General features: G+C 42.9%; 1 protein-coding gene across 7 annotated transcripts in view; it reads right to left on the reverse strand.

The window, feature by feature from the left end:
* The window catches only part of LOC110528436 (ERC protein 2), a 99,229-nt gene that overhangs the window by 45,647 nt on the left and 27,618 nt on the right, over positions 1–25,964 (reverse strand). For all 7 annotated transcript variants that reach the window (XM_036984014.1, XM_036984016.1, XM_036984015.1 and 4 more), the window contains exons 3-5: positions 3,406–3,567; positions 2,879–3,145; positions 176–250 (exon numbers count right to left, since the gene is read on the reverse strand). In XM_036984014.1, coding sequence (XP_036839909.1) covers positions 176–250; positions 2,879–3,145; positions 3,406–3,567 — 504 coding nt within the window. The remainder of the gene's footprint in view (positions 1–175; positions 251–2,878; positions 3,146–3,405; positions 3,568–25,964) is intronic.

Raw genomic sequence — 25,964 nt, forward strand, 5'->3', positions numbered from 1 at the left:
TGGCTTTCGAGGCTATCCACAGACTAGAATCAAAGTGCAATCAAACTAAGAAAAGCCGTTCTTCTTAGAACTAATGTTTGCGTACTTCATCTGACCACATGGTTGGTCTCAGTGATGGTGCTAGTCAGGTGTAGCATGATGTACAACAGTACCCATAATGCCCCATGGTTCTTACCTTCATCTCTATGATGGTCTGGAGGGCTTTGGTTTTGCCAGGGTCCTGGTGCATCTGGTTTCTCCTGTGCAGTTCCTGGGAGAACACCAGTTGATATGAAATGGACAAGACAAGCATCAAATGTCGCCTCTCTTAAGACATAGTGCAATTGGCCCATATTTATGAAGCATCTCAGAATAGGAGTGCTGATCTAGATTCAGTTGAACCTTTTAGATCATCATGAATAAGATTTAATGGATAAGGGGGACCTGATCCCAGATCAGCACACCTACTCTAAGACTCTTTATAAATGTGGGCTCTGAATCTCTCCAAAAGCATCTTAGCAAATACCACAACACAACTTTTCAGTGTTTTCAATGGGTAATGACTTAGCTCAACACTCTAGAGACAGCATTGAAATAAGTTACGTTTATTTGCACGACCATTTACATCAGTCCTATACTGGCCCTGCTGGCAATAATACTGTACACAATTCAGAGGAGGCTGATGGGAGGAGCTATAGGATGATGGAATGTTATCAAGCACATCCAACATATGGAAAGCACATGTTTGACTCCTTTCCATTTATTTCATTCCAGCCATCCTCCTAAAGCTCCTCCCACCAGCCTCCTCTGACACAGATTGAACACTGTTCCTATCACTTCAGCCAGAGCACAGTAAACAGACAGAAAGACATACAGTATTGCCCTCTAGTGTTGATACGTATACACTTTACCTTAGAAGAAAAGTTTGGAAATTGGCAAATAATGTCTGCTTTAAAACCAGCACCGAACAAATAATATGACTCGGGCACAATCAGTAACACCTCAAACACAAGTGAGACCAGTGCCTACAGAGGCTACCCTAACCAGGTGGAATCTACTGGGTCTACTGTAGGCAGATAGTAGGGTGGTTCAACCAATTAGATACTTTTTGAGTAATGTAACTTAATGGAAAATGTTTTTGGATTTCACCAAATTTTTACATTCTGTAATAAAGAGCACGTGTTCAACTTCCTAAAAAACATGTTTTGCCATTTCAAAAGGTTAAATAAATAGATTACTATAGTAAGTGCCTATTAAGTGCCAAGCAAAGCAACAAGGTTGACCATAACAGAGTTGACGACTTCATCTTAAATCATCAATAATGAATGTTGTGTGCTACAGGGAGGGGCAATTGAATGCAAGCTTCACGAAATATTTGAAATTGTTAAACCATTTCTAGCCTGTCTATCTATGGGTAAAAGGATTGATGTGTTATTCTAGCCTGTCTATCTATGGGTAAAAGGATTGATGTGTTATTCTAGCCTGTCTATCTATGGGTAAAAGGATTGATGTGTTATTCTAGCCTGTCTATCTATGGGTAAAAGGATTGATGTGTTATTCTAGCCTGTCTATCTATGGGTAAAAGGATTGATGTGTTATTCTAGCCTGTCTATCTATGGGTAAAAGGATTGATGTGTTATTCTAGCCTGTCTATCTATGGGTAAAAGGATTGATGTGTTATTCTAGCCTGTCTATCTATGGGTAAAAGGATTGATGTGTTATTGTAGCCTGTCTATCTATGGGTAAAAGGATTGATGTGTTATTGTAGCCTGTCTATCTATGGGTAAAAGGATTGATGTGTTATTCTAGCCTGTCTATCTATGGGTAAAAGGATTGACGTGCTCTGCTCAACCGGCTCAGATTTCACTTCAAAACACCAGAAAATGTCAAAAAGAGTAGAACCAGCTCACTTGCTTTTACACTATGATTTGATGTTCAATGTTTCTTTTGAAAACATTTTTTTTAGAATAAATAGTTTTTTCATGTTAAAACGAGAGTTCAGTTCACATGTTTCTTCAAATGAATCACTAATCACATGAAATAAATAACAATCTTCAGAAATGTAATGTAATTCGTCCTACTCTGTCGAGGAGTAGTCAAGATGTGACCAATGCTCAGCGAGGTATGTGTCCATGTTAATATTTAATAAATCAACTGAACACTGAATAACAAAACAACAAAGTGAAAGAACAAAACGACAACGAAACAGTCCTGTCTGGTGAAGACACAAAACAGAAAACAATCACCCACAAAACACAGGTGGGAAAAGGCTACCTACAGTGGGGCAAAAAAGTATTTAGTCAGCCACCAATTGTGCAAGAGGAGCCTCATAAAGAAGAAGTTGCAGGTTTGTGAGAGCCAGAAAGCTTGCTTGTTTGTAGGTGACCAAATACTTATTTTCCACCATAATTTGCAAATAAATTCATTAAAATTCCTCCAATGTGATTTTCTGGATTATTTTTCTCATTTTGTCTGTCATAGTTGAAGTGTACCTATGATGAAAATTACAGTCCTCTCTCATCTTTTTAAGTGGAAGAACTTGCACAATTGGTGGCTGACTAAATACTTTTTTGCCCCACTGTAAGTATGATTCTCAATCAGAGACAACGAACGACACCTGCCTCTGCCTCTAACTACGACCCAGTAGTTATATAGTTATGTACATTTAGTGGTTGAATAATACCACTCCATTTACTCCGAGTCTACTGTGGCCCTACAGTAGGTACAGTATATAGTACTATATGGCCATATGCTAACCATAGGCACTACATAAGTCACATCACCAATGGCACCCTATTCCCTACATAGTGCGCTACTTTTTGACCAGGCTCTGTTCAAAAGTTGTGCACTACATAGAGAATAGGGTGCTATTTGGGACGCAAGCCATATACTCTTGTACCTCTCGGAGGTGGATGTTCTCCTTCTCCTTCTGATCCAAGATGACCTCCAGGTGTCCCAGCTGTGCCTCGGCCTCAGCGATGCGCCTGGCCCTCTCCTGCTCCTCCTCCTCATTGACTCTGCCTGGCCCCCCAGGCAGACCCTTACTCTGGAGCATTTCCAGCAGCTTCTTGATAGACTCGTCCCTGGCCCCCAGCGTCTGCTTCTGCGTCTCCATCCGCAGCTCCATCTCCTCCAAGGTCTTTCTCAGGAGGAAGAGCTCTTTGGCCTGCAAGGAAGTATAAATTATGTCATCATTAGGGCAGCGCAATTCTGGGAACTTTCCCAAAATGTCCAAGTTGGAAGAAAATCCAGAAACCTCCGGTTGGAAGATTCACGGAATTCCTCCAGGTAATAAGAAGTAAATGGAAATTTGGAAATGTTGTTACCATAATGTTCAACCCTGGTCATAATAACTCGGAACTAATAACTAACTCATTTATTTAATCAGTCATTTATTGTTAATTATTAACTATTAAGATTCCTTGCCTGGCGGTCGTGCTCGGCCTGCAGTCGTCTAAAGTTCTCCTCGGTTAGCTCGATGTTGGTGTAGTGTTCCCCAGAGCGGCCGCCACTCTCCTGCAGCAGGTGGTTCAGATCCCTCTGGGTCCTCAGCTCATCCTGCAGGGCCTGGATGGTCAGCTGCAGGTGCTGTGGGGGTCACGCACACACACACACACACACACACACACACATCAAGGAGTCTCAATCTGGTAGGATCACAGCACTTAGCCTAAGATGGATTCAAATAAACTACAGATCAGACAATGATGGGTCACTGAATACGTACTCATCTAAGGACATATTCAGGCACACATGCAAACTCACACACAAAAAAACATGTTATAGAGAGGGGGGACAAGGAACATTTTGATGGCCCTGTGGAAAGCAGATGTGCATTAGGAAGAACACACACAAAGAAACTCACAAACACACATTGTAATCTATTCACCCTCTGGAGAAGTTACAGCTGAAAAAACGGAGGCCTTACCTGGCTATGGCATGAAAGACACATAGAAAACACACGCACACACACAAAGTATGACAACACGAGAAAGTATGGGTTGAAGAGGTAAGAGAAAATACAACTGTTTTATATACTGTTCATAATCAACTATACGGCTTGTTGCTTTCTATCTTCTGTTGCCATTTTTAGGGTGAGTAGTGAGTACTGTAAATTGCTATCTATTTACAGGACTGTATATCAGTCATCTAATCTTTAGGAATGTCTCTCAAGGTTTTGACAGCAGGAATACTAAAAGAGACATTTAAACAAAGCCATCCAGTGAATGACTGAATCTGTGTGTTGCTGGGAGAAGCCGATTGTGCAACCGAAATTGCAGGAAAGCGAAGAACTTGTAGGACCAAGATCCTTCGATAATAGTTTGACGATCATGTCAAGTGTTCATTGTTTAACCGTTGCGTTCAACAGCTTGCACTTTCAAAGGAGTTTTGTGCTGTGCTGCTATCATGTATGATTGTTGCAGCATTATTGATAATTATCTATCATTATTGTAGGGCGGGTGCTGTCCATACGGCCTGAGTCGAGAGCAGCAGAGATCCATGTAGAGCACAGTAAACAATGTTCCCACTGAGAGCTGGAGACTAACCGACAGCAGTAGACTCAGCGGACTTCTGGGTTCATGCCCATCCATATGCTGTGTGTTAGGGTGGTGTGTGTATGTGTGTATGTGTGTATGCGTGCGTGCGTGTATGCGTGCGTGCGTGCGCGTGTGTATGTGTGTGTGTATGCGTGCGTGCGTGCGTGCGTGTGCATGCATGCATGTGTGTGTGTTAGGGAAAAGCAATGCTCCTCCATTAGACTGCACACACTGCTTCAGGAAGCACATGGGAAAAGTAAAGGGGTACAGTACCTAATAACTAAATGAGTCACACATCGATTGTAGTGTGTGTAGTGTGTTTAGGACAAGGGAAAAGGAGGCTGAGGCTCTGTGACTCTCCCAATGTACACACTAGCATACCACTGTGCACTGATTGGGCCATGCATTCTCAGTGGTATCTAGTATGGACATTGGAACCTAGCCTGGGTGTTGGAGTTTAGGGGGCAGATAAATACAGAACAAAACACTATATACTATAGCATCACAAGGGATGCACACACAGTGCAGAGGAGCAGCCACACCCCTATATGAGAACCACACTCACAGTATGTTGGTCTGTATAGGGGGAACATACGAGGAGGACCAGGTGTGCTTGGAGTAAATAAGGAATAGCTGAACAAACAACACTCTATTAAACAGAGCGTGTAGGGGAAGGGAGAGGGTCAGAGGGTAGGGTGTAGGGAACAAAACAGGCTAAACCCATCACACTCCTTTTGGGTGTGTATAAAAGTCAAATTAGGAGTATGTCCAAAATGGCGCTCTGTTCACAATATAGGCCTTAGTGGACTACTTTTGGCCAGATCTCACAAGCTCTGGTCAAAAGTAGTGCACTATATAGGGAAGAGGGTGCCATTTCAGATATGACCTAGGGGTGTGGGGGTGTGTGTGGGGGGGGTCTCTGGTGGTCACTGAGGAGACACGACGACATCACACTGGTGGTGACTCTATGTTGTACACACACGGCAGCCAGGGCAGCGGTGGCAGACATAGGGACAAACCTTGGTCCTCCTGGCGTCCAGCAGCTGTAGTAGCACGGGCGGAACCAACAGAGAGAACACAGTGCACGGAGAACACAGCATCAGAACACTCGGTAGCATGAAGCGCATGTGGAGAACATATGAGCTACTGCAAAAGCTCCCATGAGACACGTGAGAACAATGTGTGAGGAACGTGAGAACAACGTTGTGAAGAACGTGAGAACAACGTTGTGAAGAACGTGAGAACGTGTGAAGAATGTGTGAGAAACGTTTCAGAATTTTAGCCATTTATTTATTCATCCATCCAGCCCTCAAATCATGTATCACTATCCATTCTGATGTAAATGATACAGTTAGAAACCTCACAAACTAACACAAACACATACTATAATCACTCTAAAACATAATGGAAACCTTAATGTAAAGAGTGAAATTGTGAGTTTATTTGATGGTGAATACATTTCGGCATTAAGTTTCACCATGATAATTGATACAAGGCAGAACAAATTCATACTAGTAATACACACTGGGTACATCTAATAGGTGTGGTATTGTGGGGACGGTTTCCCAGACAGAGATTAAGCCTCGTCCTGGATTAAAAAGGAAGATTAATTAATGTACTTTTAAGTCCAGAACTAGGTTTAATCTGGGTCCGGAAAACAGCCCATTATATCAGGGATAATCAACTAGATTCACCTGCGGGCCAATTTTTTCTTGAGTGGATGGTCAGGGGGCTGGAACATAATCGGGGCCTTTCTCCCCCGATTGCTCAGTTTGGCCAGGTGGCCAGCTTTTGTTGGTTTCAAACTTCTTCCAATTAAGAATGATGGAGGCCACTGTGTTCTTGGGGATCTTCAATGCTGCTGAAATGTTTTGGTACCTTTCCCCAGATCTGTGCCTCGAGACAATCAAGTTGTAGAAACATCTCAAGGATGATCAATGGAAACAGGATGCACCTGAGCTCAAGTTTGAGTCTCATAGCAAAGGGTCTGAATACTTATGTAAATAAGATATTTCTGTTTTAGTTTTTTTATAAATTTGCAAACATTTTTAAAAACCAGTTTTCACTTTGTCATTATGGGGTATTGTGTGTAGATTAATGGGAAAAACATGTAATCCATTTTAGAATAAGGCTGTAAAGTTACAAAATGTGGAAAAAGTCAAGGGTGCTGAATACTTTCCAAATGCACTGTACACGATTACATATATATCTCTACTCTATCTCATATATATCTCTACTCTATCTCATATATATCTCTACTCTATCTCATATATATCTCTACTCTATCTCATATATATCTCTACTCTATCTCATATATATCTCTACTCTATCTCATATATATCTCTACTTTATCTCATATATATCTCTACTCTATCTCATATATATCTCTACTCTATCTCATATATATCTCTACTTTGGAACCGGTTTCTTAAATTAAAATCACTTGGAGCTGATTTGCTAGTGTTTTTACAGTGTTTTATGTACAACAATTGAAGAAAATAAACATTGCTGTGTAAACTTGTTTGGAGAACCCTGCCCTATTTGTGTTAAGCCTGTGATGTGGTAGTATGTTCTTCCAACCAGCAGAGGGTAGTGGTCCCTTTAGCAGGGTGCAGTCTCTCAGGCTGTCTCTAATGGACTGCCAGTATCTCATATTTCCGCTGCGTTGGGCAACACTCCCTCATGTAAGCATCCCAGCCTTCTTGGGCCAATACACTGGCATACAAACCATTTAAAACCTGTCAAATCTTTAGTCATACTCACAAAACCACATTCACACATGCTCAACCAGTCTTCTGCAATCCGCTCTCTTCCTCACACTTAATCACTGTTGCCTCTATCTCCCTCTCTCACACTCACTCCACCTCTCTTGCCCTCTTTTCCTCTCTCTCTCTCTCTCTTATTTTTCTCTCTTTCAAATATAGAGGGACATACACACACAGCAGACACACCATAAAATAGACAAAATATGAATTCCATATTGTCGATAAAACGGCATAAATACTGTGAGACTAAATAAGGAGACATTAAAAGTAAATATGTAGAGGGAGCGATAAATAAGATGTATGTTTACACATAAGTCATATGCTGAATAATCATAATTTATTCATCAAAATGCTGTATGTAAACTAAGTAACACTAAATGAGGGGAAATTCATTTATCCTGACATTAGTTGTAAACATGTTTATTCAGAATATTATTCCCAGCTAGTCAGTAACATTATGTATGAATGTATTAGTTTATTCAGTAACATTATGTACAGTATGTATGTATTAGTTTATTCAGTAACATTATGTATGAATGTATAAGTGTAATCAGTAACAGTATGTATGTATAAGTGTAGTCAGTAACAGTATGTACAGTATGACTGTATTTGTGTAGTCAGTAACAGTATGTACAGTATGAATGTATTAGTGTAGTCAGTAACGGTATGTACAGTATGCATGTATTAGTGTAGTCAGTAACATTATGTACAGTATGCATGTATTAGTGTAGTCAGTAACATTATGTACAGTATGCATGTATTAGTGTAGTCAGTAACATTATGTACAGTATGAATGTATTAGTGTGGTCAGTAGCACTATGTATGAATGTATTAGTGTAGTCAGTAACAGTATGTACAGTATGCATGTATTAGTGTAGTCAGTAACATTATGTACAGTATGAATGGATAAGTGTAGTCAGTAACATTATGTATGAATGTATTAGTGTAGTCAGTAACATTATGTACAGTATGAATGTATTAGTGTGGTCAGTAGCACTATGTATGAATGTATTAGTGTAGTCAGTAACAGTATGTACAGTATGAATGTATTAGTGTAGTCAGTAGCATTGTGTACATTATGAATGTATTAGTGTGGTCCGTAACATTATGTACAGTGTGAATGTATTAGTGTAGTCAGTAACATTATGTACAGTATGAATGTATTAGTGTAGTCAGTAACATTATGTACAGTATGAATGCATTAGTGTGGTCAGTAACATTATGTATGAATGTATTAGTGAGATCTGACCTGCCCCTGAGCCCACTCAGACACTCTTGACTCCCATTCCAAATGGGCACTACAAATGTGGCTCATGCTCACAGTGCAATAGCACTTCAAAAATATCCCTCTTCAGACACCCACACACAGGTTGACAAATTCATGTTAGAGGTATCATCTAATGCAAGACAAAGGGAGTAATCTATCTCATCACCTGTATATGTGTGAATGCCTAAGTAGGACAAACGAAAAGACAATTAAAACAACGCATCCCTGAACACCTCAGCTCAATCAGGTGTAAGAACATTGACTATCCAGTAGCAGCTCACTTTGATAAAGTTAACCATCCCATCTCCTCCCTCAAATACACAGGCATTGAGCATGTTGTTCTACCAAGGAGAGGAGGTAACATTGACATCTTACTACTACAGAGGGAGGCTTACTGGATATCATATTTAAAAACATTGAGCCCTAGGGGTCTGAATATTGACTTTGATATCAGGCCCTTCTTAGGAACAATTCTAAACTCAGCAAAAAAAGAAACTTCCTCTCACTGTAAACTGCGTATATTTTCAGCAAACTTAACATGTGTAAATATTTGTATGAACATAAGAACATTCAACAACTGAGACATAAACTGAACAAGTTCCACAGACATATGACTAACAGAACTGGAATAATGTGTCCCTGAACAAAAGGGGGGGTCACAATCAAAAGTTTCAGTCAGTATCTGGTGTGGCCACCAGCTGCATTAAGTACTGCAGTTCATCTCCTCCTCATGGACTGCACTAGATTTTCCAGTTCTTGCTGTGAGATGTTAACCCACTCTTCCACCAAGAAACCTGCAAGTTCTCTTACATTTCTGGGGGGGGGGGGGGGTGGCCCTAGCCCTCACCCTCCGATCCAAGAGGTCCCAGACATGCTCAATGGGATTGAGATCCGTGCTCTTCGCTGGCCATGGCAGAACACTGACATTCCTGTCTTGCAGGAAATCAAGCACAGAATGAGCAGTATGGCTGGTGGCATTGTCATGCTGGAGGGTCATGTCAGGATGAGCCTGCAGGAAGGGTACCACATGAGGGAGGAGGATGTCTTCCCTGTAACGCACAGCATTGAGATTGCCTGCAATGACAACAAGCTCAGTCTGATTATGCTGTGACACACCGCCCCAGACCATGACGGACCCTCCACCTCCAAATCGATCCCGCTCCAGAGTACAGGCCTCGGTGTAACGCTCATTCCTTCAACGATAAATGCGAATCTGACCATTACCCCTGGTGAGACAAAACCGTGACTCATCAGAGAAGAGCACTTTTTGCCAGTCCTGTCTGGTCCAGTGATGGTGGGTTTGTGCCCTTAGGCGACGTTGTTGTCGGTGATGTCTGGTGAGGACCTGCCTTACAACAAGCCTACAAGCCCTCAGTCCAGCCTCTCTCCGCCTTTTGCGGACAGGACACTGATGGAGGGATTATGCATTCCTGGTGTAACTCGGGCAGTTGTTGTTGCCATCCTGTACCTGTCCCGCAGGTGTGATGTTCGAATGTATCGATCCTGTGCAGGTTTTGTTACACGTGGTCTGCCATTGCGAGGACTATCAGCTGTCCGTCCTGTCTCCATGTACCGCTGTCTTAGGCATCTCACAGTATGGACACATCTGCAGTCCTCATGCCTCCTTGCAGCATGCCTAAGGCACGTTCATGAATGTATAAGGGACCCTGGGCATCTTTCTTTTGGTGTTTTTCAGAGTCAGTAGAAAGGCCTCTTTAGTGTCCTAAGTTTTCATAAATGTGACCTTAATTGCCTACCGTCTGTAAACTGTTAGTGTCTTAAAGACCGTTCCACAGGTGTATGTTCATTAATTGTTTATGGTTCACTAAACAAGCATGGGAAACAGTGTTTAAACCCTTTACAATGAAGATATGTGAAGTTATTTGGATTTTTACAAATTATCTTTGTGACACCGAAACTTTTGTGGTTTACCCAATAAATTGCTGGCCGTTTATACATAGACTGTGCAACTCTGTTTTTCAAGCTTCCAGTTTATTCCCCCGTTAGTCAGCACCTCAACACTAAATAATGTTCTCCAGTTTTTTATTATCTTTCTTTCCCAAAACTATTCAACACAATCACAATAGCTTTTTTGTCTTTTAATCATGTTCAGCATCTTTTAACATAATGTAGGCCAGGTCCTGTTGTTACCTCATATCCCAGCGATATGTTATCGTATAATCATAGAGCTACATACTGCATTGGATGAACACTCACATGCAAATCAATCATCCACCTTGATAATCAAAGACCTCTACCACAGTCATTCTCCTACCACACCCCCACACGCAGTCACTGGCAAATTAATAGACACACACACCTACACAGAAGCCATAAGAGGTTGTATTTTATATACAACCTCTTATATATATATATATATATATATATATATATATATATATATATATATATATATATATATATATATATATATATATCTGTCTGTCTCTCTCTCTCTCTCTCTCTCTCTATCGCTCTCTCCCGCTCTCTCTCGCTCTCTCCCTCCTTCCCTTCCTTCCTGATCAATATTCAGTCATGTTGGAACTGAATTGGAGGAAGCGGTCCAATAATACCAATTCCCCTCTCCTCCTCCCCCATCCTCCTCCCCCATCCTCCCCTCTCCCCATCCTCTCCCCATCCTCCTCTCCTCCCCATCCTCCTCTCCTCCCCCATCCTCCTCTCCTCTTCCCATCCTCCTCTCCTCTCCTCTCATCCCCCATCCTCCCCTCCTGTCCTCTCCCCATCCTCTCCCCCTCCCCTCCCATCCTCCCCTCCTCTCCCCATCCTCCCCTCTCCTCTCCCCATCCTCCCCTCCTCTCCTCTCCTCGCCCATCTTCCCCTCCTATCCTCTCCCCATCCTCAATGTCCTCCCCTCCTCTCCTCTACCAACCTCCCACCTCTCCTCCCATCCTCCCCTCCTCTCCTCCCCTGTCCTCTCCCCATCCTCCCCTCCTCTCCTCTCCTCGCCCATCTTCCCCTCCTATCCTCTCCCCATCCTCAACGACCTCCCCTCCTCTCCTCTCCCCATCCTCCCACCTCTCCTCCCCATCCTCCCCCCTCTCCTCCCCATCCTCTCCTCTCCTCTCCCCACCCCCTCCTCTCCTCCCTCCCCCTCCCCATTCTCCCCTCCACATCCTCCCCTCCTCTCCTCCCCATCCTTTCCTCCTCCCCCTCACCTCCCCCATCCTCCCCTCCTCTCCTCTCCCCAACCTCCCCTCCTCTCCCCATCCCCCTTCCTCTCCTCTCCCCATCTTCCCCTCCTCTCCTCTCCTCTCCTTCCCATCCTCCCCTCATATCCTCTCCTCTCCCCTCCTCCCCTATCCTCCCCTCATCTCCTCTCCCCATCCAGCCCTCCTCTCTTCCCCATCTTCCCCTCCTCTTCCATCCTCCCCTCCCCCTCCTCTCCTCTCCTCTCCTCTCCTCATCACCCCCTCCTCTCTTCCCCATCCTCTCCTCATCCTCCTCTCCTCTCCCCATCCTCCCCTCCTCTCCTACCCCATCATCCTCCCCCTATCTCTGCCCCCATCCTCCCCTCTCCAGAGACAGCCTTAGACTGGGCCCACAGGGGCCGTGGCCTGTCAGTCGTGACAGATATTGCAGCAGATATTGGGCAAGGGGGGAGGTTGAGGTTGAGGCTGTCAGTCTCCAGAGTGGGCTTCTGTTTCACTGCAGATCCTATAAGTCTGTAAGCGAGCTTGTGAGGCCTGATGAAGACAACACACGGACTCCATCTCCTTGGTTCAAGGAGAGGTACAGGGTAATATTGGCTGTCCTCCCTTATACCTCCTAAAATATCCCAAGGAGCAAGGGACAGGGAGGAGACATGTCACTACTGTGACTCAGTTGGTAGAGCGTGGAGCTTGCAATGGCACAAACCCAGCGGGTTTGATTCCCGCTGGGGCCACCCATATGAAAATTGATAAACTTGCACATAATTGTCAGTGCAGTTTAAATGATTGGTTTGAGTGTACACACACACCAAAGGGGCAGATAAACACAAACACCCTGACATCTGTGTCCCAGGGAGCAGAGGTGGTAGCTGCTGCATCCCCTTGAGTGTGTGTGAGTGTGTTTTATCAACCCTGTGTGTGTGTGAGTGTGTGTTATCAATATGGTACATGTCCAAATATGGGCATCCGGCCAGGACATCCTGTTCCTGTTGTCACGTGTTAGAGGGTGTGTTATTTTATATCTATATTGCATCTATTCCTTTGAAGTTGTCATGCTGATTGATGTCAAGGGACCTGGTTGAACTGGGGGGTTCTGTGTTTTAACTTTTTGAAAGAGTATGGCACCACACACCTGTTTTATTGCCCTTAGGGTTGCTATCTATGAAGCAGGAATGTCTGGGGTATTAGCTGTGGCAGACGCATTATAAATAAAGTCCAGAACAAGGCATGCGACCCCAGAACAGTAAACAAGATTTTTTTAAATAAAGCCCAGAATATTAAACATAAAAATATGTCTCCTAGGCCAATTCTTGGGGTGCTATGCGGCTCATGTCATGAAGCCAATGACAAAAGCCTGGAGGATGTTTTGCGTGAGTCCCCAGAATGTTTTAAAGGAGTTTTGGGTACGAGTGAGGGACATATGTCTTACATATTCCAACCTGTGGAATCTACGGTTAAGATATTCACAGACAGCGGCCCCAAACCCCTTTATCGGGCAGAACCCGGGAGTTTTTCTCCAGCGCTAAGGATGAGAGAATGGCTTAAGATACAGTGCCTTGCGAAAGTATTCGGCCCCCTTGAACTTTGCGACCTTTTGCCACATTTCAGGCTTCAAACATAAAGATATAAAACTGTATTTTTTTGTGAAGAATCAACAACAAGTGGGACACAATCATGAAGTGGAACGACATTTATTGGATATTTCAAACTTTTTTAACAAATCAAAAACTGAAAAATTGGGCGTGCAAAATTATTCAGCCCCCTTAAGTTAATACTTTGTAGCGCCACCTTTTGCTGCGATTACAGCTGTAAGTCGCTTGGGGTATGTCTCTATCAGTTTTGCACATCGAGAGACTGACATTTTTTCCCATTCCTCCTTGCAAAACAGCTCGAGCTCAGTGAGGTTGGATGGAGAGCATTTGTGAACAGCAGTTTTCAGTTCTTTCCACAGATTCTCGATTGGATTCAGGTCTGGACTTTGACTTGGCCATTCTAACACCTGGATATGTTTATTTTTGAACCATTCCATTGTAGATTTTGCTTTATGTTTTGGATCATTGTCTTGTTGGAAGACAAATCTCCGTCCCAGTCTCAGGTCTTTTGCAGACTCCATCAGGTTTTCTTCCAGAATGGTCCTGTATTTGGCTCCATCCATCTTCCCATCAATTTTAACCATCTTCCCTGTCCCTGCTGAAGAAAAGCAGGCCCAAACCATGATGCTGCCACCACCATGTTTGACAGTGGGGATGGTGTGTTCAGGGTGATGAGCTGTTTTGCTTTTATGCCAAACATAACGTTTTGCATTGTTGCCAAAAAGTTCAATTTTGGTTTCATCTGACCAGATTACCTTCATCCACATGTTTGGTGTGTCTCCCAGGTGGCTTAAGTGGAACGACATTTATTGGATATTTCAAACTTTTTTAACAAATCAAAAACTGAAAAATTGGGCGTGCAAAATTATTCAGCCCCTTTACTTTCAGTGCAGCAAACTCTCTCCAGAAGTTCAGTGAGGATCTCTGAATGATCCAATGTTGACCTAAATGACTAATGATGATAAATACAATCCACCTGTGTGTAATCAAGTCTCCGTATAAATGCAACTGCACTGTGATAGTCTCAGAGGTCCGTTAAAAGCGCAGAGAGCATCATGAAGAACAAGGAACACACCAGGCAGGTCCGAGATACTGTTGTGAAGAAGTTTAAAGCCGGATTTGGATACAAAAAGATTTCCCAAGCTTTAAACATCCCAAGGAGCACCGTGCAAGCGATAATATTGAAATGGAAGGAGTATCAGACCACTGCAAATCTACCAAGACCTGGCCGTCCCTCTAAACTTTCAGCTCATACAAGGAGAAGACTGATCAGAGATGCAGCCAAGAGGCCCATGATCACTCTGGATGAACTGCAGAGATCTACAGCTGAGGTGGGAGACTCTGTCCATAGGACAACAATAAGTCGTATATTGCACAAATCTGGCCTTTATGGAAGAGTGGCAAGAAGAAAGCCATTTCTTAAAGATATCCATAAAAAGTGTCACAAGTTTGCCACAAGCCACCTGGGAGACACACCAAACATGTGGATGAAGGTAATCTGGTCAGATGAAACCAAAATTGAACTTTTTGGCAACAATGCAAAACATTATGTTTGGCATAAAAGCAAAACAGCTCATCACCCTGAACACACCATCCCCACTGTCAAACATGGTGGTGGCAGCATCATGGTTTGGGCCTGCTTTTCTTCAGCAGGGACAGGGAAGATGGTTAAAATTGATGGGAAGATGGATGGAGCCAAATACAGGACCATTCCTGATGGAGTCTGCAAAAGACCTGAGACTGGGACGGAGATTTGTCTTCCAACAAGACAATGATCCAAAACATAAAGCAAAATCTACAATGGAATGGTTCAAAAATAAACATATCCAGGTGTTAGAATGGCCAAGTCAAAGTCCAGACCTGAATCCAATCGAGAATCTGTGGAAAGAACTGAAAACTGCTGTTCACAAATGCTCTCCATCCAACCTCACTGAGCTCGAGCTGTTTTGCAAGGAGGAATGGGAAAAAATGTCAGTCTCTCGATGTGCAAAACTGATAGAGACATACCCCAAGCGACTTACAGCTGTAATCGCAGCAAAAGGTGGCGCTACAAAGTATTAACTTAAGGGGGCTGAATAATTTTGCACGCCCAATTTTTCAGTTTTTGATTTGTTAAAAAAGTTTGAAATATCCAATAAATGTCGTTCCACTTCATGATTGTGTCCCACTTGTTGTTGATTCTTCGCAAAAAAATACAGTTTTATATCTTTATGTTTGAAGCCTGAAATGTGGCAAAAGGTCGCAAAGTTCAAGGGGGCCGAATACTTTCGCAAGGCACTGTAACACGGATCATTACAGAAATACCCAAGAACGCACATCCTTAATTATCCAAATGGCAGAACCAAAGGAACAAGTTGAGACAGTTGAACGCCTCTTATCACAGATACCGCCAGAACTCCTAGAAATGATTACTCGTATGAACGAGGTGGGGGTAACAGACATAATACCGATAGATGAAAGCATATTATCACAGATTCCAGCCAAACTCCTAGAAATGATTAATCGTATGAACGAGTCAGGGACACCCGATGAAAACCTGTTATCACAGATTCCCGAAGCCCTCATAACCCTAATTAATCGGATGAACGAGTCAGGGACACCCGATGAAAACCTGTTATCACAGATTCCCGAAGCCCTCATAACCCTAATTAATCGGATGAACGAGAGCCTCCCACACCACCATCGACATCCCAACCGTTAACGCCCATGTCCGTAGAGTTTGAAACGCAACACGATGTTTTTGGGGAATTGGAAAATTGTCTAATAAATCAGATGAACGAGAGACAGACATCTTCGACATCCCAACCGTTAACGCCCATGTCCGTAGAGTCTGAAATGCAACACAATGTTTTTGGGGAATTGGAAAATTGTCTAATAAATCAGGAGGGAGATGGTATTGATAGAAGTGTCCGGGTTGTGTACCGAAATAAATTCAACAATACAGAGATTCGACAGTTTTTCAATTTCATATGGGTGAATCAGAATCTTGACTATGCTGTGTGTTACGTAATGATATTGGACACTCGATCTGTTAGACAGGGCAAGAGATTATGGCGAACCACGTGATGTCTTACAGTTGGAAATTTGTGGAGATAGCCTGCATAACACGGTATCTCTTATTTTACCCAATGGCGAAGCAGATCTTGAACAATTTATTGCACTGCTAGAACGCCTTGTTCAGTCAAATTTAGCCCTCATAGCAGATTGGACCCTCGAGCTTGTAGTGCAAATAATACGTCAACCCCAGGGTGGTGGTCAGAGAAGGAAGCTTGATAGCCTAATGCAGTCAGAAATCATAAGCAATAAAAGGGCCTACCTCATAAATGTTCACAATCCAGGTAATAAGCTACGCTTTGCAATAGGCCTAGCACATTTACTTTACCCTGGATGTACTGAATAGACGGCATTGCAAAAGGCTAGAGAGCTCCAAACGGCCGTGGGTTTCGGTATACAGGATGCTGTGGCTTTCTCTGACATAGTCAAATTTAAAAATGTTCTGAATATCAAGATTGTGGTTTTGTACCACAGCAGAACTAATGCAGCTCTCTTGAAGTTCCAAAACCACCCCCAACCGCATCCTCAGATTCTGTACTTTTATGTGCAAAACGAACATTACTATGCCGTTACTAACATCACTGTGTTTTTAGGGGCACCATATGTGTGTCCATCCTGCCATACCGGCTACACCCGAAAGGGGGGGCACTCGTGCCGTTATAACTGTTCAGTATGGCAGGATGCAAATTGCCCAATGCAACCCATAAACTTGACACCCTGTGAGGATTGCCACCGCACATGTCGTTCGACCTACTGTTACAAAAAAACACAAAATTGAAACATGGCACCCCAAGGCCTGTAAATCTGTAAGCAGTTGTGACATTAACAAGAAATGCCCAAAATGCCATTGCAATTACAACCTTAAAATAGATAGCCCTAAACCGCATGTGTGTGGAATCATACATTGTCCAATCTGTAAAGGGCCTTTGAAAAGCAGAGACGCTGAAGTGGTTCAAGAAGTGCCACACGAGTGTTATATTCAGCCCTTGGCTAAAGATGAACATTCAGAGAAATATGTGTTCTATGATTTTGAGACAAATCAGCAATCGGGGGTTCATTTACCTATTTTTGTATCTACCATGATTTTCAAGGGTGAAAAGTTGTCGGCAGAGAGGCCCAATTGTGCACTGCTCTTTCTAAAACACTTTAGAAAACCCCAGTACAGAAACTTCACGTTTATAGCGCACAATGCTAGAGCCTACGACTCTTACCTTCTTCTGAACCCCTTGATACAGCAAGGCGTGGAACCCAGTGTCATAGCTCAAGGTAGTACAATCTTGTGTTTTGTAGACCCAGCCTTCAACCAGAGATACATTGACAGTTTAAGCTTCTTACCCATGAGATTGGCTCAAATGCCAGAGGCCTTGGGTTTTGAAAACTCTGTGAAAGGCTGGTTCCCCCACTTCTTCACATCTGAGGAGAATCTACATTATATCGGATCATATCCCAGCCCAGAAATGTACGGGTGTGATCAAATGTCTCCCAAAGAGCGTGAGAGATTCATGACGTGGTACGAGACAGTAAGACATGGCACCTTTGATTTCCATAAAGAGATGGAATCATACTGTGACAATGATGTGGTTATACTTCGTGAAGGATGCCTCAGATTCAGAGAAGAGGTAATCAAAGATGCAGGCATTGACCCCTGGAGTTGTACAACTATTGCATCGGCATGCATGAAAACCTATCGTACACACTTTCTGCCTACATCATCTATAGCAATCCCCTCGCCTGACAACTACCGACGCCAATTCAAGTCATACTCTAGTGGGTCTAATCAATGGTTGGAGTACTTGGCCCAGGATAAAGACATTTTTATTCAACATGCTTTGAATCGGGGGGAGAAGGCGTTTGACTCTTACCATGTAGAAGGATACACCCAGATTGACGGGGTTGAGACCGTGTATGAGTACAACGGTTGTTTCTTCCACGGTTGTAAATCTTGCTTTGTGCCCCAGGCCCTATGTGTCCTAACCCAAAATACTTTTGGGGAAATGTACCAAGAGTTTCAAGACAAATTGGAATCTTTACAGGCTACTTACGGGCTAAAAGTGAAGGTTTTCTGGGAGCACGAATGGGCCGCCCTCAAAAAGTCTGATCCTCATGTTCAAGCCTTCCATTCCAGCTATGACACACCAGAACCACTGGAACCACGGCAGGCCTTGTATGGAGGCCGCACCAATGCTTTGACCTTGCGGTATGTAGCGCAACCCGACGAGACAATAGGATATGTAGATTTTACATCCCTTTATCCTCATGTAATGAGTTCCTCATGCTATCCTATGGGGCATCCGGAAATTATTCATCACGATTTTGACTTACCTCAAAACTATTTTAGTCTGATCAAAGCAACTCTCTACCCTCCTAGGGGTTTGTTTATACCAGTTTTGCCTTACAGGGGCCCTCAAGGAAAACTTTTCTTTCCCCTTTGTCGCACCTGCAGTGAAAACAACCAGCAAACCCCATGTGATCACTCAGATCAAGAAAGAGCTGGGGTTTGGGTCACAGTTGAATTCTCTAAGGCTTTAGAGATGGGGTATCGTGTGGCCAAAATCTTTGAAGTGTGGAACTTTTCCAGGAAATCAGACACTCTTTTTAAAGAGTACATCAAGACCTTATTGAGATGCAAGCAAATGGCTTCAGGCTATCCTGCATCGGTCACAGATCAAGAGAGCAAAGACAGGTACATTCAAGACTATCACGACAGAGAAGGCATACTTCTTGACCCTGACAGAATAGAGGTCAACAAAACCAAACGAAATGTGTCGAAATTGTACTTGAACTCACTTTGGGGGAAATTATCGCAGAGATGTAATATGCTAACAACGTCGATTATTAAAGACCCCGAATAATTTTGGGAATTTGTTTTTTCAGACCAATACGAAATTTCACATTTTTCATTCTTGAGTCAAGACATTGCCCTGGTGCAATGGCGACGTAACAAGAAGTGGGTTCTACCCCCGGGTAATGTAAATGTGTTTCTTGCAGCATTTACCACGGCCTATGGCCGACATGAACTGTACACGCTCATGGAACAGCTTCAGAGGCGGGTTCTTTACCACGGCACAGACTCTATGTTCTATGTAAGCAAACAGGGGGATTGGAGCCCCCCACTCAGCAACTATCTGGGTGGCTTAACGAGTGAACTCGAAGAGGGTGACCATATCACAGAATGGTCCTCCTGTGGTCCCAAAAGCTATGCTTTTAGGACTAAAAAGAATCACGTGGTGTTGAAAGCCAAAGGCGTGACTCAAAACTATGAAAATGCCCCGCGTGTAAACTTGGAATCAATCACACGCTTGGTCGAGGGGTTCATAAATGACAGGAATAGTGACTTGGAGATTTTGAGCTCCTACAAAAAAATAGTTAGGGATAAAAAGGGTTTCCATCTAAGGAATGCCCCACTTACTAAAAGATTCAGGGTAGTCTATGACAAGAGACTGCTTTTGCCTGACGGGACCACATTGCCCTTTGGCTACTGACTTATGCTACAAGCATGTGTCTTAAAGCTTAAGATATAATGACTGCTGTAGAAGGTTTTGACCCCCGGTTGCAACTACCATTTTCGGGCTTAATCGCAGGGCCATCTAATAGTGGTAAAACTTGTTTTGTAAAAAGTATTTTAGAGAATTCTGAACATGTGTTATCTCAAAAGCCTGATAATGTTGTGTGGTGTTATTCTTGTTATCAACCTCTGTATGATGAATTGTTGAAGACAATACAAATCAAGTTTGTTGAAGGAATACCTGAATCCCTGTCTGATGATGAACTTCTCCCTCCTCATAAAAACAATCTGCTGGTTTTGGACGATATGCTATTTGCAGGTAGCGAACATCCCGAAATTGCTCATCATGAATATACTCATCATAGAAACCTGTCCGTGCTTTACTTGGTACAGAATGTCTTTCACCAAGGTAAAAATAGCCGCACCATCAGTTTGAACGCCAATTACATGGTTTTGTTCAAAAATCCTAGAGACAAACTACAAATTAACACTCTAGCTCAGCAGATGTACCCGGGAAGGAAATCCTACTTCATGGAGAGCTATGAGGACGCTACCAAAGCGCCATTTTCTTATTTAATTGTGGATTTAAAAGCAAATACTCCAGAACACCTGAGGCTGCGAACAGGTCTGTTCCCGTGGGAGTGGCCGGCTGCGTACATTCCTAAAAAGTAACCGCTATGTCTCTGCGTTTAAAAAGAAACCTGCCCCTCTTGAGAAGCCTAGTTGGGGCTACATCTAATGAACGGAAGGCCATCTTGAGTCACTGTTCTTCAGATCTCATATTATCCCTATGTGAGATTGCTTTGAATCTTCTCAAAGGACGCATTCCACTCACCCTGACCCAACTGAAAAAATTAAAGAGACAAAAGACCGCGATCAAACTCTTTGCCAATAAAAGGGCCAGTCTTCAAAAGAAAATACATAGCATACAACAGTCTGGGGGTTTTCTTCTACCTTTACTAAGAATAGCTAAGTATTCATGGATACGGCCATGAAGGATATTTTGAATCGAAAAGGATTGAACCCCTAAGATAAGGTCCAAAAATACACAAACCTCTTGCAAAGGTATTCGGCCTTGGTGAAACAAGGGGAGAGAGAGACCGGCCATTTAACTATTTCCCTACCGGACCCTTTAAAAGATGACGAGCCTAGCGAGAGCCAAGCCCCTGTAATGCCTGCGAGCTTACTGTCTGAAGATCAAATGCCTGTTGAAGATAAAGTTATGCATGACATGTTAACCCATGTTCCGGCACGTAACAGGAAAAATGTTAGATACATTATGAACAAGATAAAAGACTCAAATGGGGCCGCTACTTGGAACGACAAAGGAGAGTTTATCCTTCAGGGCTCTGATGTCAGGGGTTCACATGTGATTGACTTGCTTAAAAGTATCACATCGGCCCACAAGGTTGCTGATGACAGAAGACCTCCAGGATGGCTTCAGTTTCTTAAGGCCCTGGCCATCCTCAACATTCCCCTCTCGGGTATACCCAACTATAAGCTTCGTCAACAGAATTCACGCTTTAAAACAAAAACCTACAGCACCCCTAAAGATGCCCCAACAACCCCGCCTCCTTATGAAATTAATGATGATAACTCATTTACCCCCCTGAACGCCTCCGGACCTTTTCCTAATCCCGATCTCTCTGGGTGGTTAGACTTTTGAATGACTTTTGAATGACTATGATTAAATTCAATAAATTGTATTTGAAAAATTAAGCAATTTAACATTTGTGGCATTCTTGAAACATTTGACGTGAGCATACGCCTTGATTACACGGTCTTAAAGGACACACATTTGAACACTTTTGATATTTTCTAACAAAACAAGCTACAATGTTATCATTACTTCTTAAATCATCCTTATAAAGAGACATAACATCTTCAAAAGAAACTCCCCAGGCTCTTTGGCATAGGTAGAATACACAGTGGTGACCGCATGTAGTGGAAAGGTTATCTTGCACTTGTTTGATGCTGTAGTATATCTTTGAGCCGTTTTTGGTCAAAAATTCTTTAATAGATTTGGGGAAATGTAAAAAACCGGGGGGAAAGCCGTAGGAATCAAAAAAAGTTGAAATTTTTCTTCCTCTTCTAATGTCACAGCTAGCCAATGTCACCCGGCATGTGTTTAGGATGGGTATTGACAATAAACATGGCAGGCCGCTCCGGCCATTTCTCAATAGGTAATTCATCACAAGCCAACACTCCACAAAATTGTTTTCCAATCAGTCGGCTCATGACCCCTTCCAACTCTTGGGTATTCATGTCTTTGCTCAACGATCCTTAATAATAATCTACTAAAACCTGTCTTCGGCTATTCACCTCCAAGATTGAATCAGAGCAGGCATAAACAATCATGCTAACGGTATGGGCTAAAGGTGTACGGAAACGCATTTCCAGCCTGAGGTTACCTTGGGACACCACCGAAAGATTTCCTGAGGTGTCATCATCAGGGGATAAATTGAAAGCATACAATGTGTAACCCTCTGCAAAATAATTTCTGTCAATAGGTAAAGAGAGATCTTTTAGATGCCTCCCGGTAGCCAGGAATAGATTGTAAAATTCTCGCACAGATATGTTGTTATTAAATTGCGGTTGGAAAGCCTTAGCAGGGACCTGACATCCGTCCTGACAGAGAGCTACATACTCTGCATTGAAGTGTTGAAAATTAAATGGGTTTTTATTTAAGCTGCCCGTATTAGAGGCGTGATCAACCAAACCTATAACCATGTATTGTGGTAAAGGGCCTAGAAATAGGTTTTCTTGACTGCAGATTCTACTGCCCACAGGTATGCTAAAGGTTTGATGGTAATTCTTTGGAGAGGGTAAAGGGCATCTCCTTTCATCAAAGCCTGTGAGTGACCCAGACGAACTGCCGGAGATACAGACACTTTTTTAATAAAAAGCGTGGCCCCCAACACTTTTAAACTAAAGTCCCTGTCCTGGGCAGACATTAGGCAAAACTCATCCTTGGCCCTGGTTAATTTTAGTCTTAAATCAACCGCATTTAAGAGTAAACGTTCTTGAAAGAAAATGTCAGAGTGTATAGAGCCTAGCAGATGAAACTCTCGAGATTCGGCACAGTAGCGAGGGCGTGCCTCCAGTCCTTTGTTTGCACCGGTGGATGGGTCTGTCGATTCCATAGAGACTCCTGCAGCATCCTTGCTAAACAGCCTGGCGCTGAATTGTGTCTTGAGAGTGTCTTCAGAGTAGTTGAGTAAACACTCCATGATGGCCCTATATGGGTATGTGGCACTGCTTTGACTGATTAGACGTTCACCCAAAGTCACATCCACTTGGGAGAAGATGGTGGCCACTGGGTAATTAATGAGACTCACGTTGGCATCGTTTGCAATATTAGTACCATCTCTTTTGGTCACTTTTAGACGCTAATGCACCAAGGTGTTGTTGAGGTCCAGATAGTTGTCACCGTGGCCTGGTATGAAAAACTCAATGAGACCGTTGTCTGTAATGGCAGAGAGTGGGGCTATCTCCACATAACTGGACCTCTCTATTGAATGTTGGGTTAAGGGGGCCGTGAAAAGATCGAGCTCTGTCTTTATAGCTTCAGAGGACATGCAGTGTAAAAGAGCCATGGTGCTTGTTCTTTTAGAAAATACTTCAGAGTATTCTTTTTACCGTTTTTGGTCCAGACCTCCTCACTTTACCCCGTCTTTGACTTACTAAGTTTATTTTAACTGTTAACCTCCGTTTCTTAGGTGCAAGTCTGCGCCTTATACCCGGAGGTCTCTTTTTTGGTCTTCGAGACAACATCATCAGCCCCGAGCCTTCTTGACGCTCGACATCGGGTGACGCCCTTCTGGTCATAGCATTGGCTACAACCTCACTTACTATATTGTTTGCTGCTGATTTTAAATGCGGTTTGGCTATGCTGAGGCCTCTCTTCATAAACGGTAAAACCATCCTAAAGAGGTTACGAAATATAGCTCCTATCCCCGAACCGTACATGGTTGGGGATCCATGATAGCCGGGTAACCCATTACCCACTTGATCAACATAGTATGAGACATAACGGTTAGGGTCGAGATGTTGGTGGTCCATAACCCTTTTGAATTTATTTGTATTATGTATATAAAATATATAATACTAATATTATATATGTAGAGAGGTTTTGGTAGGTCTAAAGTGGATTTTTACAATCGTTTTACCATAAGTAAATTCAATGTTTTCGTTCTGATCCATTTTAAGCTCAACAAGAATGTTTTCAATATATTTCTTGCTTACAGGTACGTAGTGTGGCTTGTCGTAGGTGACAGTGACTATATCCCCATCCTTTCCATCTATATGAACTGTTCTCAGGAGGGGCACACAGCTGTCTCCGACCCTTTGATAGGATATGATGTCGGTATACACAAATATGTTGTAAAATCTTGCATGTATATCCGCGGGGAATGGGAATAATTTATCTTTCACATACGTCCATTTATTGGGACCCATCCCCAACATGTAGGCTAAATTACCGCCGGTCTTTATCCCCCCCGGCAGCATCTCCTGAGATTTGTACACATTTATGTATAGGGTTGTATATCAGGAATATTTACATATTGTTCAGTGTTAGGAGTTCATTCAACTCGGAGACGATCCTGTCGACGGTTCTATAGAACCCTTTTTTAACCTTAATAAGTTTTGCAGGTTCCGATCACTTTTTGCAATAAAAATCACAGTCCTTATCTTTGATATTATACCAGCTATGGGGGTATGTAATCTCGCTGAGACCTACTTCCCAGGCCTCTGATAGCTCTATAGGCTTTGGAAAATTGGTTGTATACCGTAATTTCCGGACTATAAGCCGCTACTTTTTTCCCACACTTTGAACCTCGCGGTTTATACAATGACGTGGCTAATTTATGGACTTTGCGACCTTTTGCCACATTTCAGGCTTCAAACATAAAGATATAAAACTGTATTTTTTTTGGTGAAGAATCAACAACAAGTGGGACACAATCATGAAGTGGAACGACATTTATTGGATATTTAAAACTTTTTTAACAAATCAAAAACTGAAAAATTGGGCGTGCAAAATTATTCAGCCCCCTTAAGTTAATACTTTGTAGCGCCACCTTTTGCTGCGATTACAGCTGTAAGTCACTTGGGGTATGTCTCTATCAGTTTTGCACATCGAGAGACTGAAACTTTTTCCCATTCCTCCTTGCAAAACAGCTCGAACTCAGTGAGGTTGGATGGAGAGCATTTGTGAACAGCAGTTTTCCGTTCTTTCCACAGATTCTCGATTGGATTCAGGTCTGGACTTTGACTTGGCCATTCTAACACCTGGATATGTTTATTTTTGAACCATTCCATTGTAGATTTTGCTTTATGTTTTGGATCATTGTCTTGTTGGAAGACAAATCTCCGTCCCAGTCTCAGGTCTTTCTTCCAGAATGGTCCTGTATTTGGCTCCATCCATCTTCCCATCAATTTTAACCATCTTCCCTGTCCCTGCTGAAGAAAAGCAGGCCCAAACCATGATGCTGCCACCACCATGTTTGACAGTGGAGATGGTGTGTTCAGGGTGATGAGCTGTGTTGCTTTTACGCCAAACATAACGTTTTGCATTGTTGCCAAAAAGTTCAATTTTGGTTTCATCTGACCAGAGCACCTTCTTCCACATGTTTGGTGTGTCTCCCAGGTGGCTTGTGGCAAACTTTAAACGACACTTTTTATGGATATCTTTAAGAAATGGCTTTCTTCTTGCCACTCTTCCATAAAGGCCAGATTTGTGCAATATACGACTGATTGTTGTCCTATGGACAGAGTCTCCCACCTCAGCTGTAGATCTCTGCAGTTCATCCAGAGTGATCATGGGCCTCTTGGCTGCATCTCTGATCAGTCTTCTCCTTGTATGAGCTGAAAGTTTAGAGGGACGGCCAGGTCTTGGTAGATTTGCAGTGGTCTGATACTCCTTCCATTTCAATATTATCGCTTGCACAGTGCTCCTTGGGATGTTTAAAGCTTGGGAAATCTTTTTGTATCCAAATCTGGCTTTAAACTTCTTCACAACAGTATATCGGACCTGCCTGGTGTGTTCCTTGTTCTTCATGATGCTCTCTGCGCTTTTAACGGACCTCTGAGA

Source organism: Oncorhynchus mykiss, chromosome 7, assembly GCF_013265735.2.
Source record: "Oncorhynchus mykiss isolate Arlee chromosome 7, USDA_OmykA_1.1, whole genome shotgun sequence".
NCBI lineage: Eukaryota > Metazoa > Chordata > Actinopteri > Salmoniformes > Salmonidae > Oncorhynchus > Oncorhynchus mykiss.